Source organism: Eufriesea mexicana, unplaced genomic scaffold (assembly GCF_001483705.2).
Source record: "Eufriesea mexicana isolate 0111107269 unplaced genomic scaffold, ASM148370v2 scaffold2645, whole genome shotgun sequence".
Lineage (NCBI taxonomy): Eukaryota > Metazoa > Arthropoda > Insecta > Hymenoptera > Apidae > Eufriesea > Eufriesea mexicana.
The window spans coordinates 25812-41369 of NW_016910703.1; the positions used below are offsets into that span (position 1 = coordinate 25812).

General features: G+C 34.8%; 2 protein-coding genes across 2 annotated transcripts; both read right to left on the reverse strand.

The window, feature by feature from the left end:
• Positions 1-817: 817 nt before the first annotated feature.
• On the reverse strand, positions 818-5547 carry LOC108550241 (trypsin-1-like). The gene is made up of 6 exons (XM_017903937.1): positions 5422-5547; positions 4862-4976; positions 3236-3398; positions 2075-2283; positions 1326-1577; positions 818-939 (listed from the first exon to the last, which is right to left on the reverse strand). Exons 1-6 carry the CDS (start codon positions 5545-5547, stop codon positions 818-820), a joined length of 987 nt encoding a protein of 328 aa, XP_017759426.1.
• A 3286-nt stretch (positions 5548-8833) lies between these two features.
• LOC108550242 (trypsin 3A1-like) lies at positions 8834-13320 on the reverse strand. Its single transcript, XM_017903939.1, has 7 exons — positions 13303-13320; positions 12680-12848; positions 11727-11886; positions 10689-10894; positions 9946-10151; positions 9313-9370; positions 8834-8967 (listed from the first exon to the last, which is right to left on the reverse strand). The coding sequence occupies exons 1-7, from the start codon at positions 13318-13320 to the stop codon at positions 8834-8836; spliced, it is 951 nt and encodes a 316-aa protein (XP_017759428.1).
• Between the last annotated feature and the right edge of the window lie 2238 nt (positions 13321-15558).

The following is a 15558-nucleotide window of genomic DNA, read 5'->3' on the forward strand; positions in this document are numbered from 1 at the left end:
TGACATAGCTCGGTTCGAATTATACAATACCTTCTAGCTATTACAACTTTTACATTTATAGCTATAAAATAAGACATTTTCAGAAGCAATCACCTTGTTAATTTTCTTTTATAGAAAACTAATGATAATAAATACGAGAATTATACATCAAAGCATCAAGCAAGAAAACGACCATTTTGAATAAAATTTTCAAATTTTTTTATTCAAATTTCATACAAATTCTGTTATCAACAATTTTGTTATCAAAAGTCAATTGTATTTTCCGACGTTACATTTTTTTTAAATTTTTGTATTCGTGTAAAGCGAGTAATTGAACCTTTTAACAATATCGATGATTCTAAAATGAATTATTTTTTAAAAATATTAATAGCTAGCGAAACTTACTTCTGTAACAGTTTGTTCGTCATTTTTGGTTATTGTTAAATACTTATTTTAATCTCACAATTTATTAACATATTATGTACAAGTTGTATAGTGCAGTAATACCAAACGATTACTTATAATACTTGTTGTTAACACATAAAATTGTCTTTAATGCACATTTTATTGAGTCATTAACTTACTAGTCTGCAGGAGTTCCTTATTTTAGCACAACTACGAATTTTTAAACAATTCTGTAGCTTGCACTCTCAATTTATTTTCCGGACTCCAGGATTATATTTTACTAATTAGTAAAATTAGAATGACTTCCAGCAATTGTAAATTAATAAATAATTTCATAGAACTACGAAATACTTTTGTTTCTCCTTAAGGTAACACGTGGATTCACGTAGATCGATTTTCACAGGTACAGTCCTGGACAATTAGTCAATGTCTTTTAATTTGCACATATACATCCTTCTTTCATGTTCGTATTGATCCAGTTTAGATACCTAGTTACTCTTGTGTACACTCCAGGGTATCCCGGTCTTCCACAACCAACACCCCAAGAAACTATACCTATTAACGCACATAAAAATTAAAAACAGTCATATCTAAAACGACATACAAATCATTTTAACGATTAATAATCAATTTCGCCTTTAAATCAAAAATATATTTGCTATCTCCTTAAAATTCATTAAAAAGAAAAAAGAAAAGAAGTCATAGTTACAAACAAATGTATAAAATATATCGAAGAGATAGTTGTGTTATTCTCAAAACTAAATATTTTTACTAATCTTCATCATCTGTTTCACAGCAACTGTTTATCTCGTTCAGCGACAAAACGAGAGAAAAGAAAGAAAAGAAGGAAAAATTACGTGACTTCCTGAACGATAAATCGTGATAAGTTGAAAGTGAACATGACAGTTGCAAGATAAACGGATGTTATACTAATTCTTTACCAACTATTTCGTGCCTGTCGCCTTCCTGCACAAGAAGAGGACCGCCGCTGTCACCCTGACAAGAATCTTGACTGCCCCGACCAGCGCAAAGCATGTTGTCCGTGATTCGATTAGCTCGATATTTCATCTTACGGCACTGTATCAGACTTAATATCGGCACTTGCACCTCGTGCACTTGTCCAGCCAGCGTACCTCCTTCTGACGTCCGACCCCAGCCAACCACGGTGCCTTCTTTACCAGCTGGGTCGCTACCTGAAAACAACTTGGTGAGTCTCTTTGTTGAAAGGAAGAAGGGAGATCAGTTAGTTTATCTAGATTATTTTCTGACACTAATAATAAACGATAGTGTCAAACATTTATAATTTTATCCTAAGGAAGAAATATCAGAAGATTCTTGTAAAAGAAAAATTTTTTAAAAATACTCGTAGAAGGATTTAACAAAGGCTTTGTCTTCATGAAAACGTGCAACGCTACGTCATTGGTCACAAAAGTGCTAAAAACTTGTGTCAACATGGTTGACTATAATTAAAGGTGAACGCTCTTGACGCGTACTTCTACAATTTTCTTTGAAGAGTTAAAATTTGAATTCAGCAATGTGGAATATCTACTTTTTTTTAAATTATTTTTAATGGAAATAGAAAATTTATATAAAATTGGGGATATAGAATTTTGTTTGATAAAGTGTTTTATTTTTTTGAATTCATGGTTCGTTTGATGAGAAATTGAACACGTTGGTTGTCATTTAATACCTGTTCGAGGCAGACATACTGGTTTGATAGTTTTGGTAAATTTCACAGATTTTCGAAGCTTCAACAACGCAACGTCATGGTTGTACGAATTCATGTCGAAATTTCTGTGACGAATTATGGCGCTTACTGCTCTCATTATGGCTCGTCCGTCGGTGTTTACGTGTTGATCGTAATCACCCAGTACTACACGGATCTTTGACCGCTTTAACCTGAAAACAAGTGAAACTTGAATTAATTTTGGATATTTTTCGAAGCTTTGTTACGTAAGTGCATGTTAAAATAATAAAAATTTATTGAAACTCTTCTTCGGAAACAGAACTGTCAATTTAAAAAATATTAACTATAGTTTACATAAACATCCTAATTTCAGTGTTTGATTTTATATGAAGAAGTTCACCAAAAATAGAAAATACTGTAAGTAGCTGTAGAATACTTCTAGTGCAATTATATTTTCATATCAAAGCATCCCATTTCTAACGCTACATTCCATACAGCAACAGCCTTTCTAAAATATAAGCAACAATAACTTGAGAATACTTTCGCTGCAGTAACATTCCTCAGCGTTCTCCATTTCTACCAAACTATTCCATACTCTAACAGACTCCTATGAAAGGAACATGCCGCGGTAATTTCGGATTGCTTCCATTCCAACAAACTTCCCACACCTCGGCATTACCATTTCTACCAAAGCATTCTGTTCGCTAAGAGATTCCACGAAAAAAAATCTACCACAGTAATTTCAGAATGCTTGCATTGCAACAAAATCCCCACATCTAAGCATTCCATTTCAACCGAAGCATTTTATTCGCAAACAGACTCCTGTACAAAGAAACGAACCACGGTAATTTCAAAATGCCTTCGTCTCAACAAAATCCCCACACCTGAGCATTCCATTTCTATCAAAGCATTCCACGCGATAGTAAACTTCCATGAGAAAAAGTATGCCACGGAAACTTCGAAATCCTTTCATCCCAACAACGCTGCTACATCTCTGCGTTCCATTTCTAACCTAACCTAACCACTTACCTACCTTGCCTACCATATCAACAACCATACGTCCAAGCAGACCATAACCACTCTTAAGGAGGCATGGTATGGTGAAAATGGTATGATGAAAAGCAACATTCATCGTGCATAAATGAAAAGGCTGAATAAACTTACCTACGTACACAGTGAGCAGCAGTAAGAACGTAATCATTGTTAACGAGGCTGGCTCCGCAATGGAATCGACCCTCGTACACGAGCCTCGCCACCCAGGGGTATTTGTTCGGGGTTGTTGGTCGCCCGCCGACGATTCGATCCTCCTGATTGGACACACCGCATTCTGAAAGGCAATCCTCCTTCGTTATTGCTCGTTACGTGTCATCGTCGGTAGCTAAGGGGAGCCGGAAACGGTCAGAAACGCTTTCTACGATAGGCTGTTACATCGGTAGCCAGCACGCGATCATATGTACCTGGCTGGCGTTATTACACTGCACGTGGTCATGTGTAAATTCCGTCACGTGATGTAATAAGTTTGCAAAGTCGCATAGGGGAAAGTGATTTTTCGATTGCACTTTCGTTTCGCCAGTAGTGATAAGGAGCAACGAAGACGGTGGAAACTAGTTCGTAGATCTCTTTCTTTCTTTTTTCTCTTCTGCTAGTGCAACTGTCGCGTTACCATTTATATCGTGCCTCGAAGATTTCAGATTTTAATCTTCAGCTTCTGATCGTTGAGGTTGCGGCTGTTTTATCGCAGATTGAGCAACGTGGATGAATGGATATTTCTTGTAGTCGAATTTTTGGATGAACATCGTAATAAGTGTTACGAATTTTGAGGTAAGGAAGATTGATTTTAGTCAGTCGAATCGGTGATATTTGATGAATGTTAAATTAAGGTGGATGGATAAGGGGGGTGGAGTCAAAGATGTAATAAATGAATAGGGAGTTCATGAAGTGTATATTTCATTTAGACTGAATTTTGGGTTATACTTTGTGTCATTTGTTTCTTATTCGGATTTTGAAATTTAGATAATAAAAATAGCGAGAAACAACAAAGAAAGGCTTACATATATATATATTTAACCCTTTGCACTCGAGAGGTGAGCTTCAGTCACCATTGCATAAAATTTGGCAGATCGATATTAATTAATATATCAAATTTAATGTAATGTAATAGTATGCATTTCGAAGTATCGAAATCAAATAATTTTACAATTCTATTATTATACAATTCTTTATTTACAGCTCAAAAAAGTATCGTCAGTTTTTTAGTGGAGAATCTTTGATTTTCTACTTTTCTCTAGCCAAAAGATCGTCGAGTGCAAAGGGTTAATAATAATTTAATAATAAAAATTTGTAACCTATCATTGAAGTTTTATTGCGAACTTATTAGTTTAATATACTAGTTATAATTCAATAAAATATTTCAAAGAGTATTTTTAATAAATAGTAATCTATTGCTTTATAACTGTAAATAATTATCAATTTTTAAATATATGTTATATTATATAAAAGATCTCATTTGGCAGAAACTTGAGGTCATCGTCATTTTATAATTATTTGGTTGGTCAAAAAATAATGTCAATATTTTTAATATAAAATAGCATTGATTTCTTTTGAAGCAGAATGGTATCGTATTCGATAATACACTGGCTATTTTATCCTATAATAAATAATTCCAATTAGGACGTGAATATAGTTAACACATCAGGAGCAGTGCTTCTTACTAAAAAATGGGCACCATCTACTGGAAAAAATCCGATATTACTTATTGGCCAGACCAATATTTGAATAACATGATCTTACCACACGTGCAGTTCCTTGTCACCCCCTCATCATCGTCCAGGGCGCCACTAATGTCAAGGCCAAACAATTCGTCGAACAAGAACTTGCTCTTTCGATTTCGGCTCGAATTCGTGGTCTGAAAGAAAGACATCGGTCATTCTTCCAATGTACGCTCACTTTCCATTGCAAATAAGCAAGAAGAACGATCAGAGAAAGTGACCACGATCAGAATTATGGGTCAAGGCCTACGTCGTTAAATTCGTGTCTATACGAGCGAACTAGGAACCTCGTACGTTATCCACAGGAAGAAGTCAACTTCTAACAACGAATTTCTTACCATTAATAACACTGACGTGCCTAAGAAACGTCCCTCGAATTTGACGTGAAATATCTAAAATTGCCGTCTTCGTTCACAAACTAATCGCACAAAGTCTTTCAAATGAAAAGCAAAATTTACAGCAACTCGAATGACAAATTGAAAATCCTTGGACTACTTGTCTTTCAACTTACAACACCCATTAAACGTCACTCATAGCCAAGTCGAGACAGGTAGCAATTTCACTGTCCAATGTATTACTTACACCATAATTCGCAGTGGTCATCGAATTGTCTTGCAGGAACTTAACATTCAAACAGGCGACGTGAGCAAAGAGCAACAAGATCAATCCCAGGGTCCACGTTCCCCTCGGCATCTTCCGTCGAGACATCTTCACTTTAACGACTGTGGAGAAACGTCACGATAGGTCTTCCCATTCGACGAAGCTTCCTAGACACTCGACGTGTTCACAGAATTTTCCATGATCGGGCATCCTATCGCTCACCGACACACCTTCCACTTGTACATTCGATCTTTTTCCTCTTCTTCCTCTTCTTCTTCACCTTCTGCCCCTAGATCCCATCAAGAGGCTGCAGGAGATCGGCGGACGTGGTGCAGACGCTTTCACCGCGCTTCCACGAAGACGTCGTACTGACCGACCAAGACCAACAACGAGTGTTCGACTCGCTCGCGAAGAAAGTTCTTTCACTATGTCCTGTTGCTCTTCCCATTCAGTATGCGACGCCGAACGCACATGATCCTCTCGTTTCGAAATTGGCAAGATGGACGTGGTCGCGTGGATTCGTGTCACGCAGCTCTACGGACCCTCTGTTTCGAGGTGTCTGACGTTGCCCATCGATGATCCTCGTTTTAATTTCGAAGCTTCGAGATTAAAACTGAAATAAAAATCGCGTCGATCACCTCGGTTACATAGTGGAGCCTTTGTTTAAGTGGGAATCGAGCACTTGCGACTGCTTGATATTCCAATGGCGGTTACTCTCCTTAGAGGTTGCAGCCGTTTGCGTTCCAACGTTAGAAATTAGAAATGTAAAATTCTACGTTGTTTTTCTAGGTTTTCTAGGAAGTTAAGAATCCCGGAAATGGATTGTCTTCGACGAGACTGTTGGACACCGTGTAGTTGGAGCGAGCAGAAAATCGTGGGCGAGGAATCGTGACGTTTGCCGGTGACTGTGACGGGCAAGCCTGAGGCACTCATCCGCGGACATCTTCTCGAGATGAACCGAGAGAATTTCTTCCCACCGTTGCAGTATCGGTCGCACTACTTTTATTCTTTCGATTCGACCTGCCCCACTCGGAGAAATAAAGACACGCTTTCGGTGCCCTTTCAAAAAATTTCTCTTTTACTGGACGAATGGACAGACGGGGACGTGGACGTGCGGTCCGTCCTTGACGAATGAAATTCGCCTGGCGAAATGTCATGAGTTTTGTCATGGTAGGATGTTATTAAAAAAGTTGCCCGCTGTTGGAACACTGTCAGAGCTTTTTCACGGACGGTTCGTACATGAGCATCAGACCGTCACGTGCTTTTTACGACGTACAATAAGAGTTTTCCTTCCTGAGAATTACTATAAGGGTTGTTTTTGGTTTAGTGTCCTGCGGTTTTATTCGGTCCACTGCTTTATCTGGTTAGCTCTTCGAATTCAATTGCTTCGGTGGTTTGAAGAATGAATTTCTCAGATACGCGTTGAAGTCGTTCCTTTTATGGTTGACAATGGAATTACGGTAATTTGGAAATTTCTTCACGCGTTTTCGCATGTTACATTTTTGGAAGGGATTATTAAATGCTTAATATCAATGTTAGATACCCGTAATGGGAGTATTGGAAATTTAAATTAGATTTAGAGATACACAATATCGCAAGAATTTACATTGCAAATTTAAAAATATAGAAAATACTGTGATAATTCTTAAAACTAAATTGCGGATGAATATATAAATGATAATAATAAATAATTAAATTTAAATTAGATTTGGAGATACACAGTACTGCAAGAGTTCACATTGCAAATTTAAAAATATAGAAAATACTGTAATAATTCTTAGAATTAAAATTGTGGATGAATATATACATGATAATATTAATTAATTAAATTTAAATTAGTTTTGGAGATACAGGATAATGCAAAAGTTCATACTGCAAATTCAAAAATATTTCAAATATTGTGACAATTTTTAGAATTAAAATTGTGGATGAATATATAAATAATAATATTAAATAATTAAATAAGTGAAAATAATGGACTTGAGATCTCTTATCTTTGTTGCTATGAAAACATACAACTGTACTGGGCAATATTCTTCTATTCTAATCATTGATTAAACTTTTGGGAAAAAGTGATATTGAAATTAAAGAATACAAAAAATATAATATTTCTTACAAGCCAAACACTTTCCACAGTCATCAGAAAGCTGAAAATTATATAAGAAGAGTTATCGATAATTGAAAGTTACTTCTTTAATGATAAATATTTATCTATCTCTTACTTATTTATTATTAAGCTTTATTGTTTTATAAGATAACAAAGATTGCGTTTGTTTGATAAATTCGAAGAACCGCCATTCCTGTTTCATTTCGGGAAGAATTAGGAGCCGCTGGTAACGGTCTGGAGGTTTCACTAACCCACATTCACCGTTGAAAGCAAAACGTTTCTGACTACTGACCCGGTTTCTGTTATTGCCCGTTCATCTCGATCGAGGACTGTCGTTTATCTAACATCTCGTCGCGATGTCCAACAGTTTTTTCGAGTCATCCTTTCAGCAACCGTTAGTTTTTAACGGTTTGCTCGTGACCAGCCTTTTTTTCCACAATTAACCAGAAAGTGAGGTCGACACGTTCACCATGGACAAATCTCAGCCTAGAATTTCGCGAACTTCGACAATCCTCAACCGTGATCAAAATGATTCGAACTTTAATTTCATTTCATTTCGAACATTACCTCTTTCTCCAGAAATAATTCCATCCTTCGATAAAAATTGAAGTTTCCTCTTAGCCATTTATTTTCCCACACCTGTTTACATTTTAATTATCGTTGGCTCGTTAATCGTAATTTCATTCTTGCATAAAAATTTCATTTCTAACTTTCTCTCTCACCCATGTATCATATTTGTAATATCTCGTTGCTTTAATAACAGTAATTCTCAGATGCTCTTTCTTGAATTTGAAATTCATCTTGTCAAAACTTTGGTACCGGCTTTTAAAGTAATCTGCAATTCTTATTTCACGTAATGGACGTTTTTAAAGATGATATCAAAGCTACTGGTAAATATATTCTTTATTCAACAACTGTTTTTCATACAGAAAACGCGACATCACAGAAAATCGGAACTTCTTCATGTATATACACTGGACTAGATCACCTCAGCTACGTGCAACTGAATTAACAATTGCAATAAATTAATGATAAGCTACGATGGCTTGATTGTACATAATCCACGACTATTTACAGTCAGATCGTCAACGTTAATAGACAAATGTGCAAATATTTATGAACGTACGATAAAATTAACAATCGAATGTACTTTATCCTAATACTGATCGTACCGTTTCGTCGAATGTCTCAATGAAATCAAAAGTGTTATACAACGGTGTTCGAAAGGTATGCGTGTTCCTAAGCAATATGTACTTTTCTTATAATTAAGTCTTATGATTTTTTAAGTTAATATCGGCGAGGAGGTGGACACACACATTCGCCATCCAGATGATCTTTCATCCATCCGAGATAATTTGTCAACTTTGTGTAGATCCCTGGTAAGTTTGGCCTCGCGCAACCGCGACCCCATGAGATGATACCTGAATAGAAAAGTAATTTAAATTTCCATTCTATTTCCATTCTATTATAAGATAGATATAGTTAACCATAATGTGATTTGCTAATATTAACATATATTATATCATAGATTAAAACGAAGGGAAATAATAAAATATTACAAATAATAACATATTATTAGTAATTAACATATAATTAATTAACATATATAGCAAATAATAACACATTATGTTAAAAATTGTAATAAACAGCGAATAAAAATATTAGCCATTATTTTGAATAGAAATAATAATAAATAATAGTATTGGTTATTTTTTTAAATATATATTGCATTATAAATTATAATAGGTATCGAATAATAATATTACCTACTACTTCCAAATGTCCAAATGTTCCTTTCACATGAAGAGGACCACCACTGTCACCCTGAAAATAATAAAATATTATAATAGAGTCATTTTTACTTCAAATTATAGTTACTACTATTTTATACTATATTGCTTTATTACAAATAAAAATAGAATATATAAAATTTAATGAACTCCAATTTATAAAGATCTACTAGAAGTTCCTAATTGCAAGTGCAATATTTAATTTCTAATATTCAACAACTATTGTTTATTACAGACAATCTTAGTCATTACAGATAATTTATTGGCAAATATAAATAGTATAATTAATTAATTATCACATCTATTACAGTCCATCTACTATGCTATTATTTAATAAAATAAAAATAGAAAGTTTACACAGACCCATGTACTTTATGATTTTGCATGTAATATTATTACAAAATTAATGCATTCTACAAATTTTCTAATTTATTTCTTCAAATTCCACGAAACAGTTTATTATTAAATTCATTTTATTTATAATATATTTATAAACAGAAATTTAATAATAATATAATTATAAATAGATATTTTGCATTCTATTTTTATTCATAAGAAATCAGGAAAATTTATTTCTCCTTTATTTTCATCCCTTAATTGAATACTCACAAAGCAAGCATCGAGTTCACCCTCCAGATACCCAGCACAGAACATATTTTCAGTGATGCGATTTTTCTGATAGCCTGCCTGATCGCATTCCTCTTGCGATAAGATTGGAAGATTGACTCTTCTCAAATCATTGCTCACTGGTTCACTTTCCCCTGTCCGACCCCAACCAATTACCGTGGCAGTAGCTCCAGTATAGTCGATGGCTTCTATAAAATACAAAATATTGTACCTCATTATAACATAAAATTGCATATTATAATTCTATATACTGCTAAGAAACGATAATATACCTACAAAAATATTTTAACTGTTTCAAAAGAAAATCATACAGAGTATATATAAAAATGAAATAAACGTGAAATATAAATAAAGCTGGAGAGGAGATAAATCTCACTTGTTTGTATAATATTTTATATTTAACTTTAAAATATATAATATACTTCACTGAAATGTAGGACACGAATTATCTTTCTTCACAGGAAGACCGAGTGCAAAGGTATTTTATAAACGTTTATGGCCATTTATATTAAACATGTTATAAAGTTTATACCTTTTATTGGAATATAAAATATAAATTATATATTTTTTTTATATTCGAAAAATGAATCGAAGATCAAAGGTATTAATTAATTTTCTTTTCAGATATTTTTCTTTCGTATCTGTTCCTTTACTCACACGCTTGTTTACAACGAATATTCAACTCTATATCTTTTCTCCTTTCCAAACAGTAAATGTGTACTCACTGTCTTCAGGTAAACAGGCAGTTCGCACGACACCGTTCACATTCACTGGTCGATCCATTTCGATGATGGCGATATCGTTGTTAAATGTGTACGCGTGAAAGTCTTCGTGAATAACGACCGACTTGACTCGACGAATTATGGCATTTTTGTCCATTTTTGTTCTATCGTTGTCTACCAAAACGAGTTTGATGCTTCTTCGGTCAAATCTGAAATTTATTAACATCTCTATAGAAACGACTCGCGTTGCCTCTTCCTGCCATTAAATGTAAAATTACATTAGAAAATAATTCCAACTAGATTTCTTTAGAAAATATCTTATGATAGATGAGAATTAAATGGATTAATGACAGTGGAAGGTATAATTAAAAATGTTATGGTAGAAAAGAACACACTGACACTCGCATAGAAAGAAAGTTAGAAAATTACCACTTAAGTAATGATAATTCATCTGGTATCATTGTAAATAGCGTTTGACGTGTGAGTACCTGCGGATTTATTGCTGCAGGCAGAGAAAGAAAATTGAAGACAAACATTCAATTTTTCACTCTGGTATTAATAGCGTGGAAGAAAATAGGCGTTAGAAATTTGCTTGTAATCGAGGAAATTTGACGAAGAAATTGGAAAAAAATTCTACAACGGAAGAGCAATTCAGTTGAATTCAGAGGAATTCAAATTTGCAGTCTATTTCCATATAATATAATTAAATAAACGAAATTTTGTTGAATTTTTCGTACAGAAAATAATTATCATAATACATTCCCATAATTCACGATAATTATGACGAATATTAAATTTTGAATGGAATAAAATTCTTCCATTCGATATCTATGCGAAGTAAAAGCAAAATAGGTTAAAGTATGCAGAATCACGGTATAATTCTATCGTCGGAATTCCGCAATTTCATTCGCTTTGTTCAATTTCAGTCTGTTTAATTTATATATCATTTTCTCCTCTTTTCTGAAAACTGATTCGATAAAGTTACCAAAGGGGTTAAAACGAATTAATAAATATGTGGGAAAATATCGTGACGATACTCACCCTTCCATGCAGTGAGCCGCTGTGAGTACGTGCTTCCGCGTGATTAAACTGCCGGCACAGTAAAATGTGCCTTGTTTACTCATGCTAACAATCCAGGGATATTCGTAAACGCTTGTCACGTTCCCACCGACGATCCTTGTTTTCCGGCCCACGCCACAGACTGTAACAAACAGGCAGAAATTGATACCACAGGTAAGCTATGGCTGTTGATTTTTCAAAAAATACCTCAATTTTTTTCCAAAATTAACTTGACATTGGCTCTAATCGTTAATCGTTGTTGTTTCCATTTATAAATAATTTTTATTACATAAATTTAATGAATTATTTATTATATAATTCACTAAATTAATAACAGATATATTCCTTTATTATTAAATAATTATTATTATTTTTTTATAGGAATTTGATACAGTGTAAGTTATTTTTATAAGATTGTTTATCGAATTTCTTGTTTATAAACCGTACCATTTATGCAATGGAGGTAAGACTTGTAAACCATGTGGTATAATTGTGAATGTATTCTGTTTGCATTATAGCAAAAATTTAGTAAAATAGAATTCCTATGAAAGTCCTTATTAAAGTCCTTGTCGAACAATTTTTATTGAAATTTTATGTATAGCAATGCAGAAACAAATGAAAATTGTGAAACACTGAAAATAAATACGAAAATGTAATTATTTAAAAACTGACAAATAAATTTGTCACGAATTATAAATAGTTATAAGTAATTCAACTGTTTCCATAAAATAAATTACGTACCCCATAATTTGAAAATTCTTGTCTCGGTTCTGCAATTGAATAATGTCAACAGTCGTTAAGCTAAGTAATTACGAATAAAAGTGGCCACAAAGTTGCCCCCTACTCCGCGAATAAATATTTCGAGAAAACGAAAGACAGTCGTGTCTCACGGTACCTATACAGTCTATCGCTCTAATTACAGCATTCTTAATTACCACAGTCGTTGCAGACGTTCGGCCTCTTTGATGGATTCGAAGGAGATGAATTGAAATCGATGTACGACACCTCATCTATCGGCAGTAGATCATCGACCTCTGCTCTCGTAATATTGTACTGCATCTGCATGTTTGACACAGGCAGCTTCCTTTCCTTGCTCCTCAGAACCTAAGTATAAAAGTATGACAATTAACGAACAGCAATCTAAAATTCGACTAGAAAGTAAACCGAATGAAATAATTAATAACCTCGTTCTAAAGGCTTTTTCAAATTTTTCTAATTTTTAATATTCTATAATATCAACAATACAGAAATTTCTAATAATATTTAAATAATATAAAATATTGAACATTTAATTACATTTAAATAATAATATTCTTAATACAGAAATTTTTAATAATATTTAAATAATATAGAATATTGAACATTTAATTACATTTAAATAATAATATTTTTAATAATTGCTGGAAATGATTCGCTCACGTGACTTTCATTGTTTTCATCCCCTCCACAGTCGCAATATTATTACAAGCGTTTAAAATATCATTAAGCTCAAAATAGAAAATTCGAGGCATGAATTTCATGTGTCTTACTTCACAGCACGACTGTTGCTCTAAAATACCTGGTAACTTCGTATCATGTTCATAAATCTACGTAGTCTATTTGCGCGGGATAAGAAAACCATGCACTGGGTAAAAAAGATAGTCGGGAATGAGCTGTGAGAGAAGTAACTACGAAAGGTATAGTCGTGTACGCCATAAGAAACAGCACGAATTTCCAATAATGTTCTACGACTCTAACTACACACCTAGCACATAAATAATCATCTCGATTCTTCCTTGAACGACATCGTTAATAATTTCACCTACTTAACGAATTAAGTATTCCGACAAATTGAAACTTTCTCGAAATTTGAAACTCACGATCCAATTACTCGTTAAAAATTAACAGATACCCGATAATCGTTGCCACTACAGTTCTCTACTCTACATAAATACCGCCACGTTAATATACCACAACAAACATACTTCGATACGTAAAAATAAAGAAGCAAACTTCTAACTTTAATTTTTGAAAAATTTAGGGCCAGAGCATCGAATTAATTTTTAATTTTTGATCATATTCAAAATAAATACTTATATTTTATTCCACATAATTTAAAATGATTTATCATTCGGCAAGATAGCAAAAATTCCTAAGAATTCTGTGTTTTAGAGATAGAAAAATTTGGAACATTTCTCAAAGTGAAAAATAAGTAGACATTCTATAACGAAAAATACCACGAGGTAGCCCACTTATTCGTTACCCAAGACCGCGCGAATCAAGACGAAGAAAGCAAGCCGCCCAAAGAGACCATCGCGAACACCTGAGCAAGCCATTCTTCCATTACAAGTAATTACCTTATCATCCATCTCGCGGTGGACACGAAGAAGAAGAAGAAGAGGCAGGAAAAAGTGGAGAGAAAGAGAAGAAACGTAACTCACCACTCGCGGGAACGCGTAGCCGCAATAACTTATCCAGAGCAGGATCACGAGTGTTCGTTGCATTGTCGCGTGGCTCGACATATCGCGTGTCCCGAATGGCATATGCAGCGTGCGTTCGGTTTGCTGGTAGTCGACGGGCGGGCACACACAGGCGGGATTTCGATCTCGTGGCTACACACGATATCGTTGTGCTGCCTCGTGCACGTGCCTATGCCGGGCGTGAAAAGTCTAAAGGTACCGTGGTCGTTTTGCCGTTTTATAGTAAATTATAACTATTGAAGAAGCCGACCCGCTTGGTCGGTGGGGATCGTCAACCTTGAGTGGTGCGTTTGCATTGGCAGATGTTGCATGTGACAGCCTTTAAATCAGCCGGAGTGTCCGTGTACGCGGCGTTGTTTCACCTGCACGCCCGCCCGCCACGTGCACACACCCGCGAAAATGACAATGTCCGTGGGTAACGAACAATCCACCGACGATTGTGTGTGACACGCGATCGAGCAACGACCACCAACAACGTCGAATGTCAATCCGGACCGCCACCTCCATCGTCTCCGCCTCCGCCACCGTGTCAGACCCTTTCGTACATACGCGTCCTTCCTCTGTGCCTTTCGTGGATCCAGCAGACTGGATCAATGTCACTTTCGTCACACGAAATTCTTCACGCCTCCCGCCACCCGACGTAGTACCAATTGTCTCCCAACGACCAAACATTAACGAAGACGAGCTCGCGCCACGCTGATCGCGTTAATTGCAAGGGTTTCACTGATCGGGTGGATGGATGTCGTAGATGGATCGAGTGTGATGGGTTTTGTAAAAATTTTCGAATTTTCAGGCAACTTTGAAAAGTTCTTTTGGAGATTGGTCGAGGGAGAAGATAGGTTTGGGAAGTTTAGGGATTTCTGGCAAGGCTATGGAGGTGTTTGGGAAGAATCGATTCTGGGATATGTTCGTCTAAGTAATTGGGGTATTTGGGTATTTCAGAAGGTTACAAATTTTGTTGTGTTTTGTTAATATTCGATAAGTTTTAAAGAGTTTGGAAATGATTAGTGTAAAGGATGAACAGGATTTTGGGATAAATAGTTTCTAATTTTGATATTTTGTAAGTTTGATGGAAGTTAGTTGATTTTTAAAACTTTATTTTTAAATTTAAAGGTTCAATTAGAATACGGTTTCAATTGTATATTAATTTTATTCGATATATTTTAATTAACTACAGTTAATACAGGAAATACTCTCGTTACAATTTATTATAATTAAACTTACAATCACGATACCCAAATAATAGTAGCTCCCTTATAACAGCAAGTTTAGTATCAGATAAAATTTAAGCGCGTTCAGTTTATAATTCATACTTCAGATTTGTATTCAATGTTTCAGTCTCATTGTATTTCTTC

Excerpts from the sequence above, each read along its gene's own strand:
- LOC108550242 (XM_017903939.1), bottom strand. Across the intron at positions 11,887-12,679 it reads GAACGTCTGCAACGACTGTG|TCTGTGGCGTGGGCCGGAAA; the intron begins GTAATTAAGAAT and ends TGTTTGTTACAG. Across the intron at positions 10,152-10,688 it reads TGCCTGTTTACCTGAAGACA|AAGCCATCGACTATACTGGA; the intron begins GTGAGTACACAT and ends TGTATTTTATAG.
- LOC108550241 (XM_017903937.1), bottom strand. The coding sequence starts at position 5,547 with ATGTCTCGACGGAAGATGCCGAGGGGAACGTGGACCCTGGGATTGATC. Across the intron at positions 3,399-4,861 it reads GACAAGGAACTGCACGTGTG|AATGCGGTGTGTCCAATCAG; the intron begins GTAAGATCATGT and ends ATTGCCTTTCAG. Across the intron at positions 940-1,325 it reads CGACAGGCACGAAATAGTTG|GTATAGTTTCTTGGGGTGTT; the intron begins GTAAAGAATTAG and ends GTGCGTTAATAG.